Here is a 12,807-nt window from a genome sequence, read left to right as displayed (position 1 = left end):
GCTTATTGGGTTCGTGTCCTTATCGAGTCGACCCGTTAAGGACACGAAAATTTCGTGTCGTGTTCGTGTCGTGTTCGTGTCGGGTTCGTGTTATCCGTTAACAATACGTGTTCGTGTCGTGTTCGTGTCGTGTTCGTGTTATCCGTTAACAAATAATATTTTAATATTATTAATTCTTATTATTTTCATTTTTAATAGGTTTAACCGTTATCAGGTCGTGTTGTTATCGTGTCGTTATCGTGTCATCTCGTGTACGTGTTGTTATCGTGTCGTGTTGACCCGAATTGGTTCGTGTCGTTAATGGGTTCGTGTCGTGTTCGTGTCGTGTTCGTGTCTGAGGATTTCGTGTCGTGTTCGTGTTCGTGTTTGAGGTTTTCTTAACGGGTCGTGTTCGTGTTTGTTGTTATCGTGTTCGTGTCGTTATCGTGTCAACACGATAATGACCCGACACGCACGATTTGCCACCCCTAATCATGGAGTTGGGCGTGGGCGGTAAAATCACGTGTCCTTGCCCAAGCGAATAGACAACCGATCTTGCATAGACGGATGCACTCCACTGCGAGGTGAACTACTTGCGGTAGAGCTTTTCGGGGTTTCAGGGTCGAACCAATTTCCCGCCTCAGGTCCTTCATCGGCGAAAATCATGTTGTGCAAGATTATGCACGTATACATGATGTCGTTCACTGGCCTGTTGAACGTCTTTACGAAGGTTGGCCACTTCGGGTAGATGTTGTCGGCAATATAGTATCCCATTTTATACCGCCGGTTGTTAGGGATGAAGTTGATGGCTGACGCTTTACCATCCAAAACTTCAGCGAAGAGGTCGGATTGGTTGAGCACGTTGACGTCATTGTTCGATCCGGGGACCCCGAAGTACGCATGCTAAATCCATAGCTGGTAGTCGGCAATGGCCTCGAGTATAACGCTGGGGTGGGTGCCTTTGTAGCCGCTCGTGTATGACCCCCTCCACGCCACAGGGCAATTCTTCCATTGTCAATGCATGCAATCGACGCTGCCAAGCATCTCGGGGAATCCATGCACTTCTTCGTGAAGGTAGAGCAGAAACTGATAATCTGTCGTGCTTGGCTTTCGAAGAAATTCGTCAGTGAAGGCTGTCCGGACGCCTTTGCAGAAGTTCATCAAGCACATTATCCCAGTGCTTTCTCCAATGTGGAGGTATTCGTCGAACAAATCCGTCGTTTGTCCAGTAGCAAGCTGACGGATTGCTGCAGTACATTTATGCAGCGTCGTGTGGCTGGGACGGCCAACGGCGTCGAACCCTTATTGGAAGAACTCTTCCTGGGCTGCCAATGTATTTGCGATGTGCAGAAATAGCGGTTTCCGCATGCGGAAACGGCGACGGAAGTAGGTCTCTCCCCATACCGGGTTATCACAGAAGTAGTCGCGTACTAACCTTGCGGCGGCTTCCTCCCCGGTTACGATGGATGTAAGTCTGGGATCGTCGTTGGGGCGGCGCGGCTTCCTCCGCCTCCCTACGTCGATCTTCTTCAAGCGATTCTTTCATTATTCGATGCATTTGCTCAAATGGATCCATGAATGAATTAAATTTGAGAGAAGAATAAAAGAGATGATTTGAGATGAGAATTGAAGAGGAAAGAGAGATGATTTGAGAAGAATAGATGTGTGTTTGTGTGTGTGAAAGAGGAGTATTTATAGAATAAAAAAAGATTTTTTTAAATGATCGTTGAACGGTCATATTAACGTTTTTTAATTTTTAAATTTTTTATTTTTATTAAATTCAAATTTAAAAAAATGATTTATTGCGTCAGCGTGACGAAGCCAACTCGCGGGCCGGCGAGTGGGCGTCACGCGTGGAACCAGCGTGCGCCACGTCGCGCCGGCGCGTGGCGAGCTGGCGCATCAGCCGTCTCGGCGAGACAGGGACGAGACGGGACGCTGCAACGCGTCTCGCGTCCGTCTCGTCTCGAAGGGACGAGATAAGAGACACCCGCGGGACGCGTTGCGGGTGCTCTAAAAGTGTAGGAAGGATACTAGGATTCCTTTAAAAAATAGATTAAAATATTGAAAATTGTTATTTATATTAGGGTAAATTGCGGCAAATGTCATTGTTCAACTTTTTTTTATTTTTTTCATGAATTTCAAATGTGGTGCCGAATGTCAAAAACTCTTTCTGACTTGGTTGGTAGTGATTAATGTCGGGTTAATTACATGTTATATACAAAATGTTTCACTAATATTTCAATTTAATACAAAAATTTTATGTTTATATATTTCATAACAAAAGTTTATTTAGTGTTTCAAATTAATACAATCCATCAAATCCCTCTAACACCGTTAATTGTAAAAAAAAATTCTTTCTATTCACTCTCAAATCTCCATTCATTTCAATATTAGAATCAGAATTCCCCAAATCTTCCTCCATTTTATATCTATAACAACAAAGGCACAAAAGTATAAGCATGTTCAGGACTCAATATCCTTTTTTTTCTAAAAGTAGAAGATATAGTATGAAACCTCTATTGCTTTAGCAGTATTAAAAGTACTATTGTAATGAAAAGCACTCTATCATAACATTCTTGTCATTTGCACCATCAGTGCAACACTCCTTCCTCTCTTGCTCTCACACACAAACAACAGCCCACCAATCTCTACCTCTCCCTTTTTTTCCCGACAAAATATTTTATCACACCTAATTAAGTTTTTGCAAAGCTTTTGTAAAAATTTTATAACTATGCATTAACAGATGGTGCGCAATAAAAAGAAAGGGAACAACCATGAATCCAGAAAGAGAAAAGAATGATCTTCAGTTCTTCGGAGTGATTTCTAGCAATATATAGTTATTCTTCTTCTTGTTCCTCACATTGATAATTTACAGTAAAATCCTAATTTCTTAATTTGGGAGTGAATAAGAAGAAAATAACTAAAAAACTCGGAATATATTAATTTGGAGCCCTAAATAAATTTTTTATATAAAATATATAAACTTCAAATTTTTTGTATTAAATTGAAATATTGATGAAATATTTTGTAAGTAACGTTTAATTACCCCGATTAATGTCATGTGACAAAAGGTAGTGGCCAATTTGCATTAAGCAAATGTCATCTATACATATATAAAAGTTGAGTTTTGGGGGCATTTTGGGAATTAAAAATTTTAATTTGAGATTATAATGTGCCATTATAAATATTTAAATGAAATTATAATGTGTACGATTTTTATTGTTATTATAATAAACTAATAATTTAGGGAAGTGGAAGTGGAAAAGTTTTATCCTTAATTGTAAAAATATATAAGTTTTGGATTATATTGTAAACGTTAGATATTTTGGTTGGTCCATAAAAAAATAATTCAATTATTTAATATAGCTGTTACAATTCACCAATCATAAACATCATTTGAATCAATTCATCTCAATCTTACACTAATAATATTTCGTCCATAAAAATAGAATAGGCGGTTACACTAACTAGAGTGATAAATGTGGCATGCAATTTCTTCATACAGGTTTAAAAGATTTTGGCAGTTGCAAATTTTTAATAATTATGATTTAATTTCAAAATTTCAATAATAAGCACCACATATCAATCAGCCATGGAATTGGGGTTACACGAACTAGAGATTAACTTTATAACCGCCACATTATTACACATTATTAGTAATTGTGTTAATAATAATTTAATGAAAATTATAACACACTATAAACTCCCTATATTTTTTGTCTATATATTTGTGTCATTGCTAGCTTATTATCCACTTTCATATTACCTTCACCTATAATCTATTGCATCACTGAATTTTCTAAAAACAAAATATTTTCGGTATGGTTCTTGCTCTTTGTCAACAATATCTTTTTATATTTAACCACTTTATGCATTATTTTTGTGTGATTATTATGTTACTAATATTTGTTGTTGTGTTCTTACCATAGAGGATGGTTGAAACTATGGAAATGGAACTAATCTCTCTTAGTGATCTACAAACTACCACAGCTTTATCAATCAAATGTTGAAATCATGGAAGCATTCCCCTTGCCAAATTTGGTTTTGAAATTGGTATAGTATCTATAAAATTTTATAGTACAAAACGCAAAGTTGTATTTGCATTGTTCATGAATGAAATATTTATCGAATTGTAATATGGGGTATTTAGTTGACTTTTGTTTGAAGTTCTCATCTACATATGAGAGCATACTAACCTGATGGAGAAGATGGTGTCGACGCAGGACAATAAAAGTGTTGGAGACGATGAGTGGAGAAGATGAAAGCTATTGGAGATAGATGGAGGCTGATGGGCGGTGGGCCAGAGCTGCATGAGCCTAAATGATTCTGAATTCTACTATTTTTTTTACCGATTTCTTCATTTTTTGGTTGCATTCTGATATAGATCTTATTAATGAAGTTGATTATTTTTTTTTATTGTCAATCGATTTTTTTCTATTAGTGAAATTATTGAATGTTAATAATTAAACGGATTGATGAACAATGTAATTAAATCAAACATAAGTATAAGATTAGAATTTCAACATAATTAAGATTGCTTCGTAATTAATGTCATTGGTTTTTATTGACAAGATAATTAGTTTACGTGAATATTTTGAAAGATTCAATGGCCAATCAACATTTTTGAACAGTTATACACTAATTAAATTTATTTAATTCAGACAGCCATTAAAAAGGAAGCCATTAATAAAAAATGTAACGGCTATACAATAATTAAAATTGTTTAATTTAGGATACGCCCTAAAATAGGGGGCGGTTGAAATTATGAGAACAAGCTTAGAGAATTTAAATGGGAATCAAATAACGAAACAAAGAATTTAAATGGGAAAATAATGATTCGCCCTAAAATAGGGGGCGGTTGAAATTATGAGAACAAAAATAAAGAATTCAAAATTAGTTAATTGAAAATCACCTCAAAATGCTAAAGTGGCAATAAGATCCCCACTAATTGGCGCAAAGTATAAATGTAAAGTAACTGCGATTAAAAGCTAAATAAATGTGTGACATTATGATAACGCGTTACAATAAAATCTTTAATAACGATACATAAATCCATTTTCTATGAGTGATTTACTGATACACAAATTATAACCTCTATTCTATTTATTTTATTAAGTAATTTAGGGATCATGATTTTCCCACTAACTCATTCTCACTCACTTGCAAATAAAACGATAAAGTGTACACTATATATGAGTTAGGGATCATGATTTTTCATGATCTTTTTAAAGTTGTAATAGAGATCCAAAAGTATTATAGTCAAAATATACCGGAGTATGTATTTGCGTTATTTAAATGTCAAATTGATTGAGTTTTATGTTTTTTTTAAAATTCTTATACATTTTCTTAGTTTTAGATTTTGTACAATTATATCATTTTCCATTTCAATTAATTAATCGATAATGTGAAGTTAGTACCAAAAAAATTAATGAGACACATATTTCTTATTAATGTTGTTTCACTATTGAAGTACACATGTTCTTGATTATATATTGTTGTGTTTGTAGTTTTTTCATTAGATATAAAAAATATTTTAGTCACTATTTATAGGTTATATTTAATGAATGATTTTTTTATATTCTTACTTTTACGCATAATAATTTCATAATATAATTTTGAAGGAAATACAATGGGTCGTGCATATAATTGCTATAAAATACTGCTATGTCTTAGTGAGGAAAGTCAAATGTTTTCCCAATTGTTATGATATATGTTTAGAGTTTAGGGTTTAAGATTAAAATTTTTAAAATGAAAAGGTTTTTAAATCAAATAACATAAATGGCTATTGAAATATCAAACGTTAAATATTAGAAGTGATAGTAAATTTATTTAAAATATTTCTTCAGTTACAATATTATTAGTATTTGTTTAAAATGACAAGCCAAAAGCTGATATGAGCATATAAACAAATTTACAGACAAAATTCAGGTAAAAAACCTCCACTATCAGTAAGGATTATCAAGTAGGCTGACCCAATGTAAGATATAAAATACAGATCTAAAACCCCCAAAATAGAATAAGTGATCAACAAATTACAATTGAACTGGAACGGAGGGAAAATTTTATTGATATTTGACTCATTTGTTGGTCATGATGAGTATATTTTGAATAAGTGATCAACAAAGTAAAATTGGACTGGGGCAGAGGGAGAATTTTATTGATATTTGACTCATTTGTTGGTCATGATGAGTATATTTTAAAGTTAAAGGTTTATGATTTAGGTTTCAAGGTTTGGGTTTTTAGTGTATAGGGTCACTATATTGCAATGAAATGAAGCACGACTAGGAAGTGTCTCACCAGTGCAATCTTAAATTATTGCAATGTAAACTTGCTCCTGCAGTTATAACTCAACGGTTAATTCATATTTTTACAGAAGTAGAATGATTTTTAATTTTAAGTCGGATATTTAAATGTCAAGACAATTTATTAAAATGTCAACACAAATATGTGTTGAAATTTTAATGTGACCGTATTGACATTTTTAAGAAAAGTTAGCATTTAAGCGCACTCTTGTGTCATGTGGGGTTAATGTGATTGAAAAAGTATAATCCAAAGTAAGAGGACGTCGAATATTCTTTTGTTTATCATTTCAAAAATTTTATTATAATGAAATAAATATGAAGAAATTAAAATGATCCGTGCATCACACGGGGGTGATACTAGTCGCAAATAAAAGGGGAGTTCTAAATTCAGCTACAGACCTCTTTTACGTGCGGGTTAAAACCCGGGCCATCTTATTTGGATCCTCATCATCTGATTCATCTTTACAAAAAACGCGGTTCATATCAAAATTTTATCCCAAATTCCTGCAATTCCATTCAATCTCATTATTGTGGGAGTCTCCAAATTTGTTTTAGTTTTGCGTTTGATATTCTATTTCGATATTTTTTCCATTCAATTCGTTCTTTTCTCTTTCGATTGATCTCTCTCTCCGAAATTTTGTTAATTCCTAGAATTCTAGGTTTTCACTGTCAATCCTGAGATCCGTTAGATATATTCATCGATTTTATTTTTGATTTTATAATTTATTATTTAGATATTTTCCTTCTTGTTTCCCCTTTGTAAATTGATTTGAAACCCAAATATTTTTCCGGATATCTTTGGACCTATGGTTTGCGTATTTGTGGTGATTGCTCAATCTCAAGGCTCATCGGATCTGTGAATTGATTTAGGATTTTGGTACGTTTATATCTTAATTTGATTTTACTGCTCTTTTGTATTTTGTTCTATTTTGGGGGGAATTTATACATCGAGGGGTTAGGATTTGGGTGTAAATTGTTTTTGTTTTTTTATAAATTCCTTTTTTTTATATGCAATAGTTGTTGTTAATTGAGTTTGAGCTAGTTTGCGAGTAGAATTTTATTATATTTTTTTCTAGTTGAACTTAAAATAATGATACATGCATGTGTTGCCCGGGAATACACTAACTAAATAATTTATCGTCATTGTCTCTTTTTGTTATGTAAATTTTTATTTTTGTAGTTTTAAAAGTATTTCTCAGTAATGCCTTGTGTGTTACTTCATCCCTTCTCTTCTGTGTCATTTAGTAGAAAAAAAAGTTAAAAAGGTGTATTAAGTTGCGAAGAGATAGTTATGTTTTCTTAAAGTGAATATGATCGTGCTATTATCTTTTCATACTTACCCTTTGAGTATGTCAATACCGAATGTTACTAACATCGTTGTTGGGGTTATCAGTATTTGTTTGATTTGTGGTGCTTCTTCCACACCTAATATTTGCAAAGTGACTCATCTTGCTTTGATCATGTTGGTTTTCAGAGTAGTGAGTTGTTAGGTCACTTGGTGTTTGTTGGATGTTGCCATGCAACTTGTTTGTTTGCTTTACGTGTTTTTACATGTCTTTCTAATATTCAGTTCCTAATGTCCTGCTTTCATGTAGTGTGTAGTTCCTAATTAGATATATAGTTACACGTGCCTTACATGATAAATTATTATGTTTTTCCTGTAGTTGTTGTCTATTTCCAAGCTTCCAAGATTACTTGTGTATCTTCGTTCTTTGATATGAATTAAAATATCTATTCTGTTTATCCTTAGTACATAGAATGGGGATGAAACGTCCTTTGGAAGAGAGAGATTTTCCAGATACCTCTTTCAGGCAACCTAAACAACGGGAATACCATGGGAAGTTAACCTTAAATGCAAAAGAATATCACATAACGACTCTTGCAGTTCAATCTCCTGGTAATATTTGTTGTTTGGTCGTATGTGTGGGGTTATCTATATGTTTTGTGCATTGATAAGCTCTTTGATACTCATTAATGTGATGCATGGTGTAGAAAAAGTTGCTTTAACTACATATGTGATTTATCTTTACATTGCACGATCTCACACATATAATGTTGCTTATTTAATTCAAAAACATGGCTATTGAAAGCAACTCATCATGCATGTGCTATCTTGTTACATATTGCCCAATCTCTGGTCAATCTGGCATTGTTCCCCCAGGTGATACAAGTATATTATTTCAGGTGAACCAAAGAACACCTTTTATCAGTTACATTTTGAGCAGCTTAAATATGGTGAGGCCAATAATGCTTCTGTACCTGACGAAAAAGGGGAAGCAAGTGCACTCTTGTCTTTGGTCACCAGCAGCAGTGAGGATGATTCTGTTATTGGGGCAACCTCTGACTGGTCTTGTTTTCCTGAATATATTGATATTAATACTCCAAGTCGTCCCATGAATCAAATTAAACAGCCCTACATGGATTTGTTTAACTCTCCTCCTAGGAAAGAAGTTCCACTTGGATCAGATCATCAAGCTGAAGTCCCACTGTGGGATCCATGCCATTTACTTTTTTGATGATTTCAGGGAGGAAAGACTAACTGGGACCTGCATCATGGCAATGCCTATAACTTAAACAATTCAATGATGGAAGGAGTTGGAGTTGGGCGTGGCAGAACAGATTGTTGTTGCCTGGATATGGGATCCTTGAGATGTGTGCAGCAACATGTGAATGAAGCAAGAGAAAAACTACGAGAGACTATTGGGTACGAGAATTTTTTGGACTTGGGTTTCTGTAATATGGGTCATGAGGTCGCATACCAATGGACCCCTCATGATGAAGAAGTCTTTCATGACATTGTTTACTCTAATCCTGAATCACGTGGTAGAAAATTTTGGAAGCACTTAACTGTTGCGTTCCCAACCCGGACCAAGAACGAACTTGTCAGCTACTATTTTAATGTCTTCGTGCTCCGGAGACGGGCTCTTCAAAATAGATCTTATTTGTTGGAGATAGACAGTGATGATGATGAGCTGAGAGGTGTTCATGGAGGCTCCCATCAGGATAGATTTTATTCGTCTGATCAAGAAACTGATATTGAAGATCATCAAGGTCACAAGGGGCAGTTCTATCTTGTCGAAGGAGAAGAAGAGGACTCCACCGTCTATTCCTTTGGCAACCAAGATTTAGATACAAGCTGGGTGGACGACTTCTGGTCCGAGCCTCAAAATAGCAGCGAAGAACACGAGGTGAGCAATATAAAGGACGATGTCTCTGATGGTCAAGTTGAGAAGCTAGATGCTGTCGAGATGAAATCCCTGAGAAGATGATGAGACGTTCCCTGATGACCCCATGACCCCAGGTTGTATACTCAATTTTTTTCTGGCCTTGAAATTTGTTGTACAAAAACGTAGATTTCGTAGGGTAATAAAGGCTAAAGTGTTTCCTGGCCTCGACGCCACGCCCAACATAATTAATTGAACCTATTTATTTACACAAGAGAAGCTCTCGCTCTTGTAATTTTGATACCGATTATTTATCTGATTACAATTAAGTAATCAGTCTTTAATTTGGCTACATGAATGTTAGATTAGTTTGGAATAAACAATCTTCTTGCTTATCAGGCTTTGTGAGCGTTGCAATTTGCAAAATTTGGCCATGTTAAATTGTAGTATTTTATTCTTTGTAATCTTGAAAAGGCCAACAACTACAACTGCAAAGATTAGGACAAGAGAGTCCTAAATCGACTTATCTATATGTATACTAATACATAGAGAGAGTTTTGGCAATATTTTTAAAAATGCATTGAGCTATGTTTTGGAGGGAAACATCATAAATTCTTAAAAGTTTGGTTATTATATTTGAAGCATAACGTATAAATTTATTTTAAAGTCAAAACATAGATTCATACAAAGTAGAGTTAGATATAACCATTCATTAGTTAGAAAAGAAAAACTATTGTGGTTGTGAAGAAACACCGCCGAGACTTTTAGGCAAGATAATTGTACATAGTATAATGGAGAGATAATAGCTTCCAAAATAAATTTTAAATCCCTAGAAATACCATATAAAAATGAGTATGAAGTTAATCTAGAATAGAAGCAAAATCAATCTGAACATAAACAATAAATATCATAATACTTGAACTGAAGAAAATCATTAACCACTGCAGCACACTAAAGCGAGCCTGGCGAAGCAAGCGGACAACGGTAGTGTGGAAGGAAATCTGGCGAGGCAGGGGAGCGGCAACGCGACAAGGTTTGGCGATGGAACAGCGAGGGGAAGGCTGACGATAAGGTGGTGAGGCAGGGAAAGAGGGATGGAGGTGCGGCAAGTGAGACAATCTTTATAACTTTGAAGTGGTAGCATACATTTGAGAGATAAACCTTCTTAAATTTATATGCTTTTGGAAACCTACTTAATCTACAATTTTTTTTTTTGAAAAAAATATCAATAAAGGTTCTCTATTTATTTTCATGATGACTTGAGATCCTAACCTATTTGATTGATATCAACTGGGTTGCGCTTCATCGTCTTCTTATTTTAGTATGTTCATTGTATGGAATGTGTTAAAATAAATAATAAGTCTGATTTTTGTAATTAAAAATTGAAGATAATTTATAATTTAAATATCTAGGAATAAATAGAATATATAAGAAAAACGGTAGAGAATTCTAGAAGAGAAACAAGTAGGATGAAAACTTTAGAATAAATACATAAGTAGTCTATATGTAAATATTTTTTAAATGTTAAGTTTGCAAGCTTAGTATTTTTTAATTTACAAATTCAAATAATAATAAAGTGATATATTAATTAGTTTTTGTAAAATTAATTGAACCAAATTGCACGGGAGTAGATACTAGTTTCTAACTAAATTCCTACTATAAGGGGGAGGAAATATTCTTTAGGGACGATTGACATTGCAATAACAACCATAATTTAAAAAGTTGATATAGACATGGTGGCTTAATTCAATGAGCTTAGACAAAAAATGACTATCTATTATTTTCCACTGCTATCTATATTTGTGTAATCTTTGTAAATGAATAAATAAATATATAAAAATATTTCAAACATTTTATCCGATAAATAAGAAATATGTTCCTTGTTTTACTTTAATTTTATCATATTAGTTACTACATTTTTAGTAAGTGTTGGCTATTCAACAACAACACTCTTAAAACAATAATTTTATACAGTTGGACGCGTAGCTTTTGAAAGTAAAAATTGCCTAAATTCCTAAAAGCCAAATTAAGGTTTTTCTATATGGAATTAGTAATTAATTACACATAATTTTTGTTATCAACTCTCGTTAAATTCGAATTATTTTGTTATCTGAGCTGTATATGGTTCGTTTTTATTCTTGTTTTATTCATTAATTAATTAATTTAGTAATAAGGGTATTTGATTATAATAACCAAAGTGAGCCCAATCTCAAGTTGCTTTTCACACCAACTTTGTTAAACTCATTAGCACTAAAATCCAGACAATTGATTTTTTTTATGTTGGTGGTGGGTGCTAATTATCATTTGCTACTTTACTTTACTAGATTATCGTAGAAAGACAAAACAAATAAAAAGGAAAAGCTTTTTACATTGAAATGTTTTTGTACCATAAAACGTTACTAAATTTGTCGAATATTTTCTATTAATATATCATACTACCAATTATTCACTATGAAATTTGTATTTGTTTTTTATAATATGTGCCAATAATTTTCTATTGTGTTTTCTTCAATTAATTTCTTCAACCTCATTCCATATAAACTTAGAAAAATAATGTGTAAAATCACTTCTTACGGCAACTAAGTTTCTAACTAGAGAAATTTGATTATGGCTTGAGATTAATATACGGGTGAAACCGTGAAACAAAAAACAATTAAACTTGATCTGAATTGATATGATACGATACTCAAAGATTTGTGCAACTAACATTCAAATCACCTCTTTTATTTACATGATGCATATTATTAGACTATCGCTGCCTCTTTTTTTGGGTAAAGATATATGGCTGCCTTTGTTTAGCTATGCTTAATTTTTAGATCATTCTTAACCGAAAAAATTCCTTTTTTAATAAATTATGCAATGTGTAACGCTTACTGTGTGCGATCATAAATATGCATATATTCAATCAGGGTTGTATTGTTATTGAGTTAAGATTTGATGTTAGCTTTCATGTTTATTTATTTCGAAATTTTAGCTAGCTCCCGAATTAATATTAGTAATTAATTTTGTTTGGGACAAAATGGGTATTTCGATAACGGCTGGGGACCTTTTTTTCAGAAGGTGTGACATTTCAGGAAAGACAAAACGCAGCATAGTGAAATTGTGAAAACTGAAAACGCAATTCGTTTACGGCTCATTTAGAAATCGGTATTTTGGTATACCCTTTTCGCAGTAATCCGAAAAGATCCACACCGTCCGATTCTGCAGCAACTAACTCTCCTCGCTGCTACACGTGCACCCCCTTTCAATTTATTTATTCTCTCTCATGCCTTTGCTTTCATGCATGTAATTCTCCACCTTACTACAAACATATGTAGATGTGGATGTAGAGAGAGATGTATGTGCGTGTGTTGTGGGAG

General features: G+C 33.7%; 1 protein-coding gene across 3 annotated transcripts; it reads left to right on the top strand.

The window, feature by feature from the left end:
- Window positions 1-6,700: 6,700 nt before the first annotated feature.
- On the top strand, window positions 6,701-9,800 carry LOC121768876 (AT-rich interactive domain-containing protein 2-like). 3 transcript variants are annotated; one of them, XM_042165471.1, is made up of 3 exons: window positions 6,701-7,161; window positions 8,035-8,181; window positions 8,469-9,800. In XM_042165471.1, the coding sequence occupies exon 3, from the start codon at window positions 8,867-8,869 to the stop codon at window positions 9,551-9,553; it is 687 nt and encodes a 228-aa protein (XP_042021405.1). In that variant the 5' UTR covers window positions 6,701-7,161; window positions 8,035-8,181; window positions 8,469-8,866; the 3' UTR covers window positions 9,554-9,800. The 3 variants fall into 3 exon arrangements, with proteins under 3 accessions (XP_042021405.1, XP_042021408.1, XP_042021407.1); XM_042165474.1 differs by lacking the exon at window positions 8,035-8,181; XM_042165473.1 differs by having other exon boundaries at window positions 6,701-8,181.
- Window positions 9,801-12,807: the final 3,007 nt, after the last annotated feature.

This window comes from Salvia splendens, chromosome 15 (assembly GCF_004379255.2).
Source record: "Salvia splendens isolate huo1 chromosome 15, SspV2, whole genome shotgun sequence".
Lineage (NCBI taxonomy): Eukaryota > Viridiplantae > Streptophyta > Magnoliopsida > Lamiales > Lamiaceae > Salvia > Salvia splendens.
The sequence above is the reverse complement of the archived record's forward strand: the minus strand, read 5'-3'. Positions and strand labels throughout refer to the sequence as shown.